The 18,529-nt window shown below is 35.1% G+C and overlaps 1 protein-coding gene across 4 annotated transcripts in view; it reads right to left on the minus strand.

The window, feature by feature from the left end:
• Positions 1-18,529, minus strand: part of Vav3 (vav guanine nucleotide exchange factor 3) — a 349,120-nt gene that overhangs the window by 36,373 nt on the left and 294,218 nt on the right. For all 4 annotated transcript variants that reach the window (XM_078026845.1, XM_021735809.3, XM_005339106.5 and 1 more), the window contains exon 21: positions 362-427. In XM_078026845.1, coding sequence (XP_077882971.1) covers positions 362-427 — 66 coding nt within the window. The remainder of the gene's footprint in view (positions 1-361; positions 428-18,529) is intronic.

Here is an 18,529-nt window from a genome sequence, read left to right on the forward strand (position 1 = left end):
ATGTATTTAGAGATTTGATTAAAGAATTTGTTACTTTTCACTTCCTAGCATGCTTTCCAGTATATCAACTGAATGTAAATTCTTCCTGTAGCACAAGTGTGTGGGAATAGCTTAGACCTTACCACTTAATTTTGTAAATTCTTGTTAGCTAAATTTGTCTCTTGAATATATTAACATTTTAAAATATTTTCAGACAATTGATTAAAAAATGATGTTCAAAATAATAAGATCCCTTCAGAAAATATTAATAAAGCTATTGAGCAACTTGACCAGTACTCTTTCTTTGTATATTTCTGCACAACTGATCATAGCATCAAAAGTTAAAAAAAAAGAAATAAAGAAATAAAATACTAGTACTTACACATGGAGAAGGCTTGACAGTATCACTTGGGAAAAATCCAACCTCTCCTGAAGCCAAGTTTCTACCCTAAGTTATGAAAAAAAAATTCCGGGGTTCAGAACAAAATGATAATTCCATAACACTGCTTATATACTGTTGTTACTGAGGATGCTCAGAAGGACTTACATCTTATATCCAGTCCTAAATATTAATTTACTATGGCTTAGAAAAAGAAGCAAAATTAGAGATTTTTTTTCTTGATTGTTCAACTTGACATGTGGGTTTAGGTCATTTATTTTTAAATGTACCATTCAATTCTGTTACCTTTCCATCTCTCAAGCTTATCTAGAGATGGAGTCTAAGAATGGCTAATACTTATTGAACCCCTGCTATATGATAGACACTGCTCTGAGTGTTTCTTTGAATTCAAACAACAGTCCTCTACATTAGGTCCAATTACTATTCCCATATCATAAAGGAGGGAAATGAGACTCAAGAAGTAAATGATTTGGCCAAGATCACAGAGCTAACAAGTGCCAGAACCAGAATTCAAACTCAGGTGTTCTCATTTCAGAGCTCTGCACTACTTCTCTGTACAGTGTGATGCTTAAGTATAATAGAAAATAAAGCTAAAAGGAAGCGAGAGTCATTCTATGATATCTTAACTTTATCATTGCTTGGTGGCATTTTACCAAAGGGGCTGCATATTTTAGAAGAATTAAACTAGTGCCAATGTGAAAAATGATTTCTAGTTGGACATGGGTTTGCAGATAAGATTAGTATTAGGAAACTGGTACCATGGTAGAAAAGGAGGACTGAAAGAGGAGAATCAGGTGAAGACATTATTTAACTGGAGTCTGTGGGACTTGCTTGAGGATTAGATATGAAAAGAGAAGAGTAGGTGAGTTAATTACTGGGAGAAATGTCAAGGATGGGGGTAAGGGTGATTCCATAATCCATCCAAACAGATCACAGACAGAAATGACCATCATACAGAGAGGAATCAGGAAATCATTGGAGCAAACTGACATGGGAGGAAATATGTAGAGAAGACAGAGAAATTAGTGTCAACAGAAGGCAGGTAGCAACCATTAGGAGAAGAAACAGAGACTAAGGGAGTGACAGTAAGAAGCACAATAACTATAAAGTTGGAATGAAGTGTTTCTTTCACTCAACTGTATTGCTGGGTGGTCTGTGGTGCTTTATTGTAAGCATGACACTGAGATACAAGTAAATAAGAATAATATTTGGGGACCATCCATACTCTCATATATAAGTGTACTACAATGCCACCTAAGTGTAAAATATACAAGTCTGTGGGTAGGAACCACACATTGATTGCACTTAGAAGAGAAAAAAAATGAGTGATATTTCCTAAAAAATGATTATTAAGACCTCTGATAGATAATGCACTAAAAAGTCTATTTGGCAGATTAAAGGCCAGAGAGTAAAAGCTTTTTTTTTTCTAAAGCTGTATTTGGAGGTGCACCAACAAATTGAAAAATTATGGCTATTTTAAGAATTGAACTGTGAATTTCCCTTATCAAAACAACAAAATATCTCAATCTATAGAATGCAGAGTTCAGGTGATATTTTTGTTACAGTACAAGATGGCCAAGTAATACTATCTACTTCCTTCAGCAAGACTAACAAAAGGACCCTTGTATGGAAGGATACTTTCACTCTGTTCAAAACTTAGTTAATAGACTACCCACTCTATCATCTCTTCTATAAAACCATCCCCTAGCTACAGATCCTGATTTAATCCCAAGCCTGTTTTCCCACTGCACCTTCATATGCTCTTAGTAGCACAAAAATTAGTAGTACTTTGGTAGCAAACTAGTAGTACTAGTAGTACTTTGGCAGACCAAGTAATAATTGCTCTACCTGTTCTTCTCCATTATTTGACGATGAGTTTTTTGAGATCAAGAACAACATGTCTGTCATTTTTGTGTTACCCAATTTAAGACACATGGCAGGCATTTAATAAGTGTTTGTGAACTGACGTATCTTACATTTTGATTATCCCATGTCATTGAGTAGTTAAGACCCAAACTTCATCTTCACTGAAACGAATAAACTATAACACACTTCATCTTTACCCCAACCAGTAAAAGCACTACGCTGCTGGTTTCTATATAAAAATATTCATATAGTGAATAATGACCTGTCCCTGACATTTTATATAAGAAGCATGGGTTGGAGAATGCAATGCCACAGAGGAGAAAGAAGGATGAAGATACAAAAAGTGAAATAGTAGGAGGAAGTTTACAATTTTTTATAATTTAGGAAAATGTATGACTGGCAATTTTTTTTCCTCTATCTCCTTTTGTAGAACCAAGTGGTCCACAAGAAAGGCATGAATAGGAACTGAAATCATCCTAGATGGTTGAGAAAGGGACCACAGTGTAAGAAATGCTGTAAAATGGGGTGGTTTTTTCATTTTCCATCCAAACCAGGCCCTTTTGAGATTTAAATGGGTAATAGTTCATAATGATGCAAGGATAAACTGGATAAATTGATATACTGATATCTGAATAGACTACTGAGCGGGATGGCCTAGGTGAAGGAAGCAAGCTACTGGGGACATGCCCTGAAAGGGCTTATCCCTGCACTCCCTCTACTTCCCATCTGCCATGAGCCGACAGTTTTCATCCACCATGTTTTTTCACCTTAATGCTTCTGCCTTGGAGTCATCAGACCATGGACTGAATCCTCTCAAACAATGAGCCAAAATAGGTTTTTATTTATCTACATTGTTTTTTTTTCCAGGTATTTTCATTATAGCAATGAAAAGCTGACTAATGGTCATCCCAAATTACTTCTTTCTTGATGAAATGCCCTAGAGTGCAGTTAAGGTTAACGTTTCCTTAATGGTCACACACATTCCTTAGATTGACAGAGAGAGGAGAAAAAATTTAATCTATCTTAACAGATGAATAAAGTTAGAATTCCTTAAAAATTCTTATGAGACATCAGTTTTAGCTATGACAGATAACATGTGCTATATTCAATTATTTCATTTATTAAGGAAATGGCCATCCCATAACATTTGGAGAATTCAAAATAAAGTAGTGTGCAGGAAGGAAGTCTTTGCTTCCTTGGGGGATGTGGGTGGGATACACAATGGTAATTCTTAATACTAATGGATGGAGCTGCTGCCAACCCCCTACATATGCAGGGAATTGCAGGCTGTAACCATGAAATAAACCATCCTCAGATCCAGTGATTTAGTTCACTTAATGTGATGATCTATCTATGAGATTGTACTAACCTTGATGAGAGACATGTAACTGAATTTCTTCCTTTATATTCCTGTGTGGGCATTTTATTCTGGGTCAGATAACCAGGTTGTCATCTTTTTTTTTTTTAATGCATATTACAAATGCCAGAGATAGGGAATCATCTTTTAGCAACCTTTCTGTCTGATATTTGTTCTGTGAGTTCCTTAATATCTTCAAGGTCAACTTGAAAATATTCCTCTTTTATACTATGTGTCATCTGATATACCATATGGTACTATCTTTATATGCATTTATTCTGCAGGGCATCTTTGTATATGTGATGAGAGTTTTGGAAATTTAACATTACAGGTTGGGTCATTTTATGAAAATTTTTTCTTTGGAAAGTACCTGAGAAAATAGATTATGAGATGAATATGGTGAGAATATGGTACACTTTTATAACTGTCATTAGGTAAATTGAAGCAAATACAAAGCAAAATATTAAATTACAATTCATAAAATAATAATACCTTTTTACTGACAAGCAAATTGCTTCCTGTAGAAAAATGTATCAAACTAAAATTACTGACAACTTTCTCTGAAATTCTGAACATCAAAAGTATAAATGCATAGTTAAGCATTTATTTATTTCTAACTGACCTTAGGTTTTTTCTAGTTCTCATTCTTCTTCAAAAAGAATCCACAGTGAATCATAATAAATTAAAACTACCTTATATACTTAAAATTTACCTGAATAGAGAAAAACATTTTCCAGGATACCAGAGCTAAAAATACATTTTAAACCCATAGACAAGGAAGGTTTAAAATGACAGAGAATATCCTACAAAAATCTTAATCATAAATTGCTTGGTTCCTAACTTTGTAAAAGAACAAAGAATTGCTTTAAGAAAAATACAGTATCTCTTCCCCGGGCCTCATTTATTCCTTTAATACTACCTGGATTGGAGCTTTAATGCACTCCTGAACTAGTACTGAACAATTTGAAACAGATGTGGAAAGCTGAATGTAAAAGGGAAAGATTAATGGTTATTTATAAAAGATTGGAAATTCTCCAGTTACAATGCTTTAACCACTCTCAATGTATGCATGGGGATGCTGTGGAGATTAATAAGCAATTTATCACACATGGCTAATGGACAGAGCAACTGTCACCTTGCCCAGTCACTTCTCTTTTATGAGAAATACACAGTTTGAGGGTGGGCAGGGGAGGGGAGTAGAAAGACATATAATGTGGCCATGAATTACAGGAAAATAAGCAAAGATGTATGAAAATTAGTTTATTTACTGGATGAGTGAATAAATGGGCAAATAAAAGGGTGGTTGGGCAAATGAATAGATAGATGAAAGCACTATTTTTGGAATTATTCTGATAAGTGTTGTGAAGACCAGTTATGAAACAAAAAAAGTCCAGAAAATTGGAGATGATCAGGAAAAGACCTAATCTGAAACTGGCCTTTGATAAGGAGTGATTTCTCATCATAGCTGTAACCATACTGTAACCACTGTCATCAGTCAGATATATGTCCAGGCCAGTTCCTGAAATGCAAAGAAAGGTGGTTTCATAGGGATATTGCATCAGAAGAGTTCATTCTATTCCTGGCTGTGCTATAAAAAGCTGTGCGACCTTAGGCAAGCCTCCATGATAAAACAGGAATGATGACAACACATACTTCACCAGGGTGTTACAGGATAAAAGAATTAATAGGTGTGAATGCACTTTGTAAAGCTACTACTTGATTTCTATTTTATCCACAATATTGTTTTTTAATTATCTCAATTGATTCCTTTATTTCTAAATCTTCAGTTTTTATTGGCCCATTCATATGTTATTAAAATGGAAATACCTAATCCTGTGTGTAATTGCACCATTCTCTCTATATTAAAGCACATTTTATTAATCCATGGGTAACATATATTATCCTGTCACTTTCACTTGAACAGAACTATTACAATGCATTCTTTATACAAATGCTTTCTGGAAAGTGTATCTATTCTTTCATTGTTAATTTGCCCCTATACAGTGAGTTAGGTATACTTTTTCCTGCCAGTGAACATTTTTAAACTTGCCAAGTATAATTTCATATGGTTATACCAAAGGGTCACTACAATGAATTCCAAAGTTTTAGTGAGCTTTGTTTTTTGCCACTGTGACCAAAAGACTTCACAAGAATAATTAGAGAAGGAGAAATTTATTTGGGTTTCATGGATTCAGAGCTCTCTGTGCAGTTGCCCAACTCTGATATTCTGGGCCCAAGGTGAGACAGAACACCATGGTGGAAAGGTATGGAGGAGGAAAACAACTCAGGACTTGACAATTTGGAAGAAGAGAGAAACTGTTTCACTCACCAGGGACAAAAATATATACTCCCAAAGTATGACCTCAATGATCTTTCTCCTCCAGTCACACCCTACCTGCCTACAGTTATCACTCAGTTAATCCATTCGAGCAGATGAATGCACTGATTAGGTTAAGAATCTCATAACCCAGTTTTTCACCTCTAAACATTCTTGCACTCTCAAATGAACTTTTGGGGTACATCTCACATCTAAACACAATACACAGTGTTTGTGCACACATATAACAGAATGAAACTATAAACCATGTACTGCTATTAGCTGTTAGTAAAAAACAGGATCTTCAACTTTTGACCAATGTATAAACAGTAAAAACTCTTCCAAAAGACTTAAAATTTTATATGTCTATTAATTCACTTAGGTAGCTACCATAGATGCAGAATTCTGAATAACTCTACAAAACTTAGGTCTAGATAAATTAAATATATCTCCAGTTTGCATAGGTTTAAATTAAATTACATCATTGAAAATTCATTGAAATATATAAAAAGACCTTCATTATATTTGATGGTTTTTACAATTCACACAAAATTGTTTGTGTTTACTACATGTCTGAAATTTTGGCAGATGGAAGTGTCAAAAAAGTCTTAAAATTAAAAGTTGTGAAATGTACACTGAGAAAAAAAACCATAAAAAGCCATAAGCTGCATTTCTATAGTTATTAGATGTGAGATGAATGTAACAGTGGAATGAGACTTTGTAGAATATTTTTCTTGCTATTCAAAAAAAAAAAACAAAAAAACAAAACAAAAAAAACCCACTGTGTTCCATGAAGTCCCTGTATTTCTCTAGCAAGAAAAGGTGCTCTCTGGTTATAGGTATATTAAGGTTTTTTTTTCCCCCTCCTAACTCTCAGTGGGTAAGATGTTGTACATGATATAATACTGACTCATAATCTTATGACTGCATTTTTCTGGTCAAATAAACAAGAGAGCACCTTTGATGAAGGAAAAAAATTTCAGCAAGCAAAAACCAGTCTGCAGGAAGGGAAGCCAAATCTGAAGCAGTTACTCAACACAAAATCTGGAAAGAACAAGGTTCTACCACATTTTGGAAAATGTCCTACTTGGGAAAAATAATCCAGGCTTAACAAAGTTCCCACGAAATTTAATTTTCTAATCCTGGCAGTCAAAAAATAAGCATTTTTCTATCCTTGGTGATTTTAATCATAACTAATCACAAAGGAAAAATTCTGAGTAATAGCACTATACATGTTAAATACTTATGCAGCATTAGGCATTTCTAAAGAATGTTGTTTTTCTACTGAGAGTAGAATTAGTGCCTTAATGAAAAGTTCAAAGCACTGTGCTAGGTACAAGGAGACTAAAAATCAATAAACATGGTCACTGTTTTCAAGAATCTCATGCACACAATGTCATTTTGTTAATGAGTTTTTGCTTTACTTTCACAGATTTTTATGTGATTTTTAGATCAGAGGAAACCTATGAAATGTTAATTTGAAATGATGAGGGAGCTGGGAGACTAATGCCTTCTTTCGGGCCTTCCAATCTGAGTAAGTCATTTGGCCTTTCTTGGCTTCAGTAGCCTCACCTATGAAACAAGAATTTGACCCAAGGTTCTACAAAGTCTCTGCTTACCACGTAACCACTCTGTTTATCTAAGCTCATTTTCCAAGTATCTACAGTTCTCCAGTCAATTGTTGCTAGCCCCAAAAGTTATCTGTTCCACAAATGCTTAATTAGAGAGTATGTTTCGGTAATTTAATCTGGTAGCTTTTATTAAAAAAAGATAAGGACATTTCAGCTCCTTAGTAACTTTCACTTAAATTCAATATGAAGTCTTCTATTTTCCAAAGTATACAGGGCTAGTGGGGATTAGATACATTCACTAATTCCTCAGGAATTATCACAAAGGGTTAAAATTCAATATATGTTATAATGTCCAATTATTTGGCCCAAAGTTGTAAGGGTGTGTTCATATACAGGCTTTATTAAAGCACTTGTGCTATCAAATACACAGTTGTGTCAGACAATTACAAACTGATGATTCACTGAAAGTATTCTGTGGTTGACACAACTTTTAGTAACTACAGCAGAATGTAACTTATATGGAAAAAAAGTAAAGGAGGTAAAAGGACACAAGAGAACTTTCCCCTCTAATGTCACCCTCTAAACCTCCAGAAAAGAAGAGATAATACTTCACAGGCTAAACTTCTGTCTTAGATGGCAGTGTTCTCAGCTAAGTACCTTGTAACCTACATTTTCCCCCTGTGCCAAACATTGGAAAAATACAAGAAAGAACTGTTAACAAAAATGTTCATCTTGAGAGTTAATAATTAGGACCTCACCCAGTTTGTCAGGAGATTTGCCAATTCCCATAACACAGTCTGTATACTTGGAAACACTCCTGAAAACTCAGTTTATGATCTATTCAATCAAAGCCAGTTGGCAATTACCCAGGGAAAATGTTTCTTACAGTCTTTTACCAATGTCTATTATCTTCTATAATCATCTCTCCCAGGGCCTCCCTTGTTCTATTACAGTTACACACAGCCTTTTTCTCCCTTCCTGTAATTAGGGAACCTGATGCTCTCAGGGTCAAAATACTCAATATTTTGAGGCAAAAACCTGTCAAAATAAAGGTCTCACAATTATAGGTTACACCAATGCCAACAAAGTCGCTACACTTTTCACCTAGGTTTTTATTCCTACACTCACAATCTCAATTCTGCCTTGGCTTCTTCTGATTTTATACAAGGAACAGGCTAGTACATCAGCAAGTGCTGAGAGGTGGTTCACAAAAAAAGCCCAGGTGAATGGAGGAACACTCTGAAACCACACTCCAACACTCAAAAGGTGGGATTGCCATGGTAAGAGCCAAGTTTGGGACTTCATTCAGGAATGACCTCTGGTAGGAATGTGAATTGGAAAAAAAACACTTATGCATTCCCAGAGATGGTGACTGTCTGGGTTTCTAATGCCAAAGCAATGGGGTTTGTTTATAATTTGTTGGTGTTAGAAATCAGTTTTCTTGACAAAGGCGATTTGATTCCTTTTTGACATTTCTTAAATATTCTTATTTGCCTCAGACTATGATGCAGCCTGACACTTGAATTTTAGATCAAGAGAGAAAAGATAGAGTTTAGAAATTCCTATGGGAAATAGCCATCTTGTGTGGCCTGGAGAGGATTAGAAAATATCTTCTTAATCTAGGAAAAGAATTCTTTGAAGTGACTGACTGCTAAAATTTTGGGGAGAAGTATCAGACAGGAGGAAAGATCTGCTCTATTCTGCTAGACCTCCACTCTCTAGCCTTCAAAGGGTTTCTGGTTGGTTATGTGTTACTATAAAAATTATGAAATTCCCTCTCATCACATTCCCTAGGCAGTCTGTTTTCTGAAAACCCCTGTCTCTGTTCCCTTCCCCCTGTCCTTCACTCTCCTTCAGAAATCTTACTTCTTCCTCATCCAAACCTGCTCTAGGGAAATGGCTCATGATTTTTTTTTTCTTACCCTGAAGGGCATTTAAATCATCTATGCCCTTCAAAATTCATCACTTGCACTTTTATGTATAATTATGAAGTAAAGTGTTTCATCTCTGATTAAAGAAATTTCAAGAACTGGGTACAGGAACTGGAAGAGCAAACTGGTCTTCTATGAGATGTCAGTGAGATCCTTCACACTGATATGGAGAAGGTGAAATTAAACAAATAAAACACCAGATAATCTTTTCCTTACTACTGGAAAATGAAGCATATTTTTCAAAATTGTTAACCATTATTCAGAAATATGTTCTTTTTCTATCCAATTTCCTCCTTAGTTTCCTTCTTATGGTTCTCAAAACAGCTCTGTAAGTCACTTTAATGAAAATTCTCATTTTATAGATGAAGAATATGAAGACATGCATTAACTAGCCCTAAGATTATAGAAAACAAAAACAAATTTAAATCTGAGAAGAAAAATGAATATCTTGATGATCTTTCAAACATCACCACAAAACATAATTTGGATAAATATTAGAAGTCATAAATATCATATTATGGAAATATCATCTCTAAAGAGCTATGCATTCTAACTCAATGCCCATTTTGTTCTAGGTCCTAGAGGTAAAGACAGGAAAGTCATGGTTCTAATCTTTCTAAAGTGCTCTTACAGGCAGTGGGAAAGATGAAGAGACCCTGAGGATACAGTGTGACATGTTATAATTGAGGCCTTTTGGTTCAGAGAAGCCCCCAGAGATGGTGCCCCCAGGGTTGAGCTTTGTTGGTGAAGAAGGTTTTAAGCTAAGCACCAGAGAAGGGGAAATCTAGACAAGGGCAAAATACACATTGTGTGTTTTTTTTTGTTGTTGTTTCTTTTCTTTAACTTAATATGAGGAAAACATATCTGTGTTTAAAAGAAAAAAGTCTTCAATCCCTATTATATTCATGTACAAATATGACATAATAAAATTCCACTATAAGGTAGAATTATAATGTACCAATTTGAAAAAAATATTCACCTGGATTATTATTTTAACACTGAATAAGTCAGTGTGGGGAGTAAAAATTCTTGACAAGGCAGACTCCAATGAGGGTGAGCTTATTATGGGAAATTTAACACTTTACTGTTCATGGCCAATTAGGATCCTCTTTCCCCCAGGTTCCTTGACTCCTGTGACTAGAAATGCTTCTATGCATTTTCAATCTCCTAAATTCTCTCTAAACTCTAGGAGTTTCTTACTTTTTATTCTTATTTTTTATTCTCTATGACTCTTCCTATGGGATGTTTAAATTTTTTTTCTAAGGAAAAAATCATACATATAACAATGTTTTTGTTGTTGTTGTTGTTGTTGTTGTTGTTTCCTAGTTAAATTGCCTTTTAAAGGGATATTTTTCTTAGGGAATTTTTTTAAAAAATAAAATGGTTTTCCTAAAACAAAGATAGAATGGTCTAACATAGAATTAAAGTAGGTTCCAGGACCCAAAGTTGGGAAGAGACTTTAGTTTCTATTTTACTGCTATTATCCTATAGACGGGGGGTTCAACTTGGCTCTTTAAAATCTCAGTTCTAAACAAGGGTAACATGACTTTCCCATCACCCTCTATATGGAGATCTTTTGAATTAATCTGAAATGTGTGTAAAAACCATTTTCACTCCTTAGAATAAAGATCATGTAGATGCATGATTTGTAACTGTGAAGTATCACAACTATTTTCTAGGTTATTTAACTTTCATTGTGGATAAAAATACATATATTTTTTGGCACTGATTATAGTTCTACTGCTTATAATTGCCTTTTGGTTCCAATTAGCTTACAAAATTCTCCCAGTGGAACACATGGCTATTTGTAAATGACAATGGAGCAAATAAAACCCCATGATATAGGACACAGAATCCTCATAGTTTCACAAGCTTTCTTCTAAGAAAACACAGCACTCCATTGGAATGGCTTGATTTTACGTTTGACTGTTTCTGTCTCTTGCCCTCTCCCACTTACTGATAAGTATAATCAGTAGCTTTTCTGAGAAAACAAAGTTTCTGATGTGAACAATGCCTTCCAGCACAAAGGATGCCCTCTGTCATCACTAAGCCTTTATTATCATATATTGTAACAAAGGTTTAAGAGCAACAGGTTTATCATCAGATGGTATGATCGGAATTGTTCAAAATGCTGTTAACTCTCAGAAAAATCTTTGCTTTACACCTGCACTAGGAAATGTACCCAAAATGACCAATTTTCTACTTTATATTCATTTCACTTGAAAACAATTTTATAGAGCTTTCAAGGAAAGAGAAAGGAAAAGAGAAGACAACCACACACACAAAAAGCTGCCACAATGAATCCCTTCAATACAAAGATTGAACAGAATACATTTTTACAGCTCAATTGACAATTCATTGTTTGAAAGGAGTTATAATGAAAATGCAGATAGCTCACTCACTTCAATAGCATTAGAAATTACTGTTGTTATAATAATAATACAGACTAGACTAATAGCTATTCAAAGAAAGAAAGCCCCTGATAGATAGTAGAGGATAATTTGTATTCTCTGGACATGGAATATATTGAAAACATGACAGTCTACAATAAAATCTGACTTTCCACACTAATGAGTGAAGTTGCTCACTTGCGGAAGAAAAAAAAAAAACAGTTTAGGAGAATAACTTCTTGAAAATTTCCAAACAGGCCAAAGTACTTAACCAGTCTAAAAGACATTTTTGAAATACAAATGCAGAGCCAGTGTAATATCCAGATAAGTGGTCTAAATTTTTATCTGTAGGTAAATTCCAGTTATATTTTTAACAATATGATTTATAAACACTCAAAATGTATTCAAGTACCTCATCTATTCTGAACTCCAATTATTCCCTAGATCATTAAGATCATTGAGCTGGGCATGGTGGTACAAGCCTGAAATCCCAGCAACCCCCAAGGCTGAGGCAGAAGAATTACAAGTTTGAGGCTAATCTTAGCAATTTAGCAAGGCCCTAAGCAACTTTTCGAGATCCTATCTCAATGTGAAAAAAATAAAAAGCACTAGAATTAGCTCAGTGGTATAGTGCCCCTGGTTCAATCCCTAATACCAATAAATGAAAAAACAAAAATATGATGATTAAGAACATGAGGTAAGGTTAGAAACTGGTTTTCTCATTTCTGGTCCTTCTAATATAAAACACAGAATTGGACATACAGTAGGCACTTTGTAAGTATTTAAAGAAATGGACAGATGAAAGAATGGGAGGGTGGGTGAATAGGAGCTTATATTTATGAGAGCTATGCCAGAACTCCTTCATACATTGTTTTATTCTGTAGGTTGTGATTATTGTTACTCCCACTTTATAGAAAATAAAAGTAAGGCACACTGTGAAAGTAATCTGTTTAAGTTCATGCAGCTGATATATGGCAGGGTTGGTAACCCATACTCAGCAAACTGAAGCATGATTTTCTAAATTCTAGTACAGAAAAGAAAAACACAGGCTGGGGATGTGGCTCAAGCGGTAGCGCCCTTGCCTGGCACGCGTGGGGCGCTGGGTCGATCCTCAGCACCACATAAAAATAAAGATGTTATGTCCACCGAAAACTAAAAATTAAATATTAAAAAATTCTCTCTCTCTCTCTCTCTAAACAAACAAACAAACAAATAAAAAACACTTAATTTTTTCCTCTCACGCCAATTATGTGCAATCTCAAATGAGATGGGACAGGGGACAAAAAGAAGTGCTTAACTATATTTTTGGAAGCTATTTGAAAACACCCCCAGGAGGGAGTCACATATTTTAGGATGTGAACCAAAAAGGACATGCCTTCTTTGGAACATGAAATTGGCAAGTGATATACATGGAACTACTGTAAACACACTGAAAAACACATATGGTTTGGAAGGACCAACCAGCCAGCAGATTCTTCAGGCCTAATGAGGAAGAAAGATTTTTTGCTCTGAATTTCTTTTAAAAACACAGGACATTCTAGATCATGCCATTACTCAGTTCAGACTCATCTCAGTTTCCTACAGTTAACCTTCCATACATGTGATCTAAAAAACAAAAGCTAAAAAAATTTAATCATGACAGCCTTGGGATACTGTAAGATCTGAGGTGCTTTTAGAAAAATCAATTTTTATGAAGTTCAGGATGAAGAATTGTGGCAAGTATATTTTTATTATACGCTAATTATTTGAAAACATTCCCTTTACTTGGTAGTTACCAAGCTAAAGTATTGAGTCCATTCTAACATCTTACTTTGTGGCTACACTTGATTTGGTTTGCTACCAGAAAGCTAGGGATAATGTCATAGTTACCAAGAAATCTTGCCAACTAGAGTGTATAGTTAATGGCTCATATTACATTTATCTGAGGTTCAATAGAAACTACTCAGATCTGGGTTCATCCTAGGTCAAGTCTATCTAGTCTCCACATGTAGGGCTGTGTGTATATTTCATTCCAAAGCCTCCCAAAGAGTCAGTAAGAGTTGGGAACAACACTCTGGTCCAGTCCTGGTTGGGTAACACTTGAAGCTAAACTACATAGAGATTAAGTGATCTGACCCAAGCCATACAGGTGTTTGGCTACAAGTACATGATTTGAATCTAGGCTTTCTCACTCTACCACTGCTCCTATCAATAAGAAGCTTTCGTTGAGTGGAAATCCTTTGACTGTATTAAGAGATATCTGTAAGACAGTTTGACTCATGTTATATCCATGTCAAAAAGATGACACGAATCATTAACACAAGCCTAACAATTAAAATGCATTACTAGCTCCAGCAAGTATGAGTGGTTCCTTTAGAAACAGAAGACCGTAATGTCAAAGCAATGATGACATCTGATAACTGCAGCGTGAGCAGTTAGTGCATAACAGGTGGCACTCAGTGCATACCTGCTGATCTGAAATAAATTTGCTAATTCTTTTATTGTGTTGTAAATATTAGCTTTTCTTCTCCCTAACATTATATTCCCCTCAAAATAATACACATTTTGTCACTGAGTAGTTCTCATTTCTTCTACAATTCTCTTAAGCATTTTGAAAGCCATTCTAGAAATTCTTCATGTTTCCAGGCAGCTGGGGAGGAAATGACAATAACGTCTTTTTTTTTGTCTAGAAAGAATAGGAGGCAGTACAATTGAGTAAAAAGAGTACTGGGCTGTTGTTTGTCATAGAACCCAAATTATAGTCGTACTTTTAACACTGTGTATTAAGTGAAATAATGAATATGGAAAAAAATCATGAAAAATATTGGAAGAACCATCCAAACCTAATGTGATAACAAAAAATAAGAAAAATTACATATTTACATATTTAAGCTTCCCAAATATATAAATTATCAGAAAGAAAGAAAGAAAGAAAGAAAGAAAGAAAGAAAGAAAGAAAGAAAGAAGACTGAAAAGAAACAAAGTTTTGTTAGAAAAAAAATATGAAGGTCCAAGTCTTTCTCTCTCAAGTATAAACACCTCCGGAAGGACACACACACACACACACACACACACACACACACACACACACACACACACACTTTTCTGGGATTCCTGCTGGGCTATTTTCACCACCTTCTCAAACACACCATGGACTGGGAACTCCATATATACACCAAGATCTTCAACACTTTTCCTTAGCATGACTCTTTCCTTTCTCCATAGTGAGAAATGGACTGGTTTTTAGGGTCCTTGAGAATTGTTTACAAAGTCAGTTTATTCTTGGAGCTTCTCAGACAGCTTCAACAATGTTTTCAAGGCATGCTGGTACTTTGGTGATCTCCAGTGAACCATACCTCCTGGTATTCCATTTGCATTATCCTCTCCCTTGTGTCTGGGCTGGTTCTTGTTCCATGCTAACAAATAAAAAGCAGCACAAGTAACTGCACCAGTTCTGGACATAAAGCTCAGAAAGTCTGGCAGCTTCTGCTTTTACACTTAGATTAGAGCTACTGTGTAAGATGTCTAACTGCCCCTGCCTACCATGCTGTGCAGAAGCCTAAAGAGTCACAGAAGAGGTCACTGATACAGACAGCTACAGCTGAGTTCCCAGACAGGGCTGGTCCTATCTGCCAACCCTGTGGATAAGGCCATTTTGGACCTTCTATGTTGTATCACCCCAGCCAACATCAAGTGAAGCAAAGGAGTCACCTTATCAACCTACAGCCTTATAAGAAATAGTAAAACATTGTTTAGTAAAGACAAAACTCAAATGCTGTCACAAATTTGATGATAGTTACACAAACACAAGAAATCATTTTAATTAGCATAAAGACAGGTACTTTTTAAACAGCACATAAGCCTACCTCCCTTGTCATTAAGCATAAAGTCTAAACTAAGGTGCAGCACAAGTTTGATCATGACAGCATGACCACAGAAGCAGTAGCAAAGTATAGTAGTTAAGAGTTTGGCCTCTGTTTCTAGAATTCCTAAGTCTGATTCCCAGCCCTGCCAAGTCATGAGCTGTGAGACTTTGGGCAGACTACTCACTCTCTACGTACTCTGGTTTGTTCTATAAAATGAGGATGATAATAATCATAATTCACGTTATATAATTCTCATTTGTATTATATGTGTTCATATATGTAAAATATGATTAGAATTCTACTTTGTATCTAAAACATAGAATAAGCATTAATTGTTGGTGGTTTTAGTTGTAATTATTATCACAAGAAAAGAATTTTGCTCAGTTCTACCTGGAAAAAGGGTAGAGTAAGAGAGTATACCGAAGAGAAAATTTTGACAGAAAAGGCTTTAATTGAAATGTCAGAGCAATAGATAGGGGTACAGAGGTGATGGGAATGATGATGAACACATGAGAAGTTGGAGGATGGTGAGCTGTGAAATCAGAGAGGTAGGCAGGGATGCACCCTGTAGTTCGTACATGCCACCATTAGGGCTAAGAAATGTGAACTGTGTGTTGTCAGAAGGAAGATACTGGAAGACACCACCAATAAGAAACTCTGTAATTATATCTGGATTTTGTGGGGTAGAAAGGATGGTTGTAGCAGATAACTTCTAGAGGTTAGAAGGTGATTGAGGAGATCACTTAGAAGGTGATCCCAGGTGATATGCAACAGTTGAGTCAAGTAGAAGATTTTCAATGGAGGTGGAAAGGAAGAAATGTATTGAGAGCAATTTAGAAGATAAAGTGAGAAGGAATTGATGACTAAAAGATGTGGAGAGGGACACATGAGAGGAGGGAATAGAACACAAAAATTTTAGACTTGAGCATCATACTATAGTCATACATGTATACACATGCATACAGCAACACAATTCATAATAGTCAAACTATGGAACCAGCATAACTGTCCATCAATGAAAGAATTAATGCATAAAGAAAATGACATAATATATACACAATGGAGTTTTATTGAGCCATAAAGAAAAATGGAATTAACACCATTTGACAGAATATGGATAGAACTTGAGACCATTATGTTAAGTAAAATAAGGCAAACTCAGAAGTCAAGGGCCGGTCATATGTTTTATCTCATATGTGGAAGCTAGGAAAGGAAAAAGAAAAAAAAAAACTGGGACTGGGGCAGGGAATCTCATGAAAATCAAAGGGATATCAGTAAAGGAAATGGAGCAAGGGGATGGGAGGGGAGAGGGAAGGGGGAAGTGCTGGGGTCCCATATTGGCCAAATTATATTGTTATATTATGTTCATGTTTGAATAAGTAACAACAAATCCCATCATTATGGACAACTATAATTCACCACGGAAAAATGCAGAAAGAAAAAAATTCAACTTGACTATAGGAAAGTGAGTGGATCATGTGGTTATGCCATCAATCAACAATGTTATAGAACACTTCAACAACTCTATCAATTACTTGGATCATGTTAATATTTGTAGAATATCCCTCCCGTGAGAAACAAAATACAGATTCTTTTCAAGTATACACGGGACATTTATCAAGATAGACCATTTTCTGGTCTGTCACTAACACAATCTGACTTCAAGACAACTTATTAGCTACAATTGCCATAAGACAATTTCTAATAAATTTAAAATGATTCCAATCATATGAACTATATTATCTTATGATATGGCATTAAATGTGTAATTTGTATGTTCAAGTTAAAAATAAAATTACTTTAAAAAAGAAATTATGGTTGGGCAGGGTGGTACATGCTTGTAATCCCAGTGGCTCAGGGGACTGAAGCAGGAGGTTCACGAGTTCAAAGCCAGCCTCAGCAAAAGTGAGGCATTAAGCAACTCAGTGAGACCTTGTCTCTAAATAAAATATAAAATAGGGCTGGAGATGTGGCTCAGTGGTCCAGTGCCCCTCAGTTTAATCCCCAGTATCAACTTCCATAGCCAAAAAAAAAAAAAAGAAAGAAAGAAAAAGAAAAAGAAAAGAAAAAAAGAAAAGAAATTAGGAGCAGAAATATGTCTGGGAAATCTCTAAATATTTGAAAACTAAATAACCTATTTCTAAAAAACCCATTAGAAGAAAGTGAAAGGTAATTAGAAAGTAGTCTGAAGTGACTGAAGATGAAAATACAGCATTCTAAAGAAAGGGAGAAAAGCAGCACTTAGAAATTTATATACTAACTGCCTATATTAGAAAAAGGATCAATGAGTTAAAACACTTTGCCCTAAGAAACTAGGGAAAGAAATGCAAATTAAGCCCAAAAGAAGAGAATAAAGAAAGTTATAAAGACCAGAGCAAAAATCAATGATACAGGAAAAAAAAATAAAGAGAAGAGGTGAAACCAAAAGCTGTTTTTTTTTGGGGGAAGATTAATAAAATTCCTATCCATCTAGTCAGGTTGATCAGGAAAAGGAGTTCGAGAAGGAAAACACATGTTGATAATATCAGGAATGAGAAGGATAACACTACTACAGAAAATAGACACTAAAAGGCAAATGAAAGAAAACCATGAACAACTGTAGGCCATTAAATTTGACAATTTAGACAAAGTGGTAAAATTCCTTGAAAAACAAACTATCCAAACTCACTCAAGAAGAATAGATAACCTGGATGACTCTATATTTATTAAAGGAATTGAAACAGTAGTTTAAGGAAACTTTCCTATTAAAGAGACTTTAAGACCTAGAGATATTTCCTGGTGGATTACACAAAACATGTCAGGAAAAAATTATGCAATTCTGTAAAACTGCTTTTAAAAAAACTAAAAAGAAAGAAATTGTTCCCATTTCTGCA

Source organism: Ictidomys tridecemlineatus, chromosome 11, assembly GCF_052094955.1.
Source record: "Ictidomys tridecemlineatus isolate mIctTri1 chromosome 11, mIctTri1.hap1, whole genome shotgun sequence".
NCBI classification, from domain to species: domain Eukaryota; kingdom Metazoa; phylum Chordata; class Mammalia; order Rodentia; family Sciuridae; genus Ictidomys; species Ictidomys tridecemlineatus.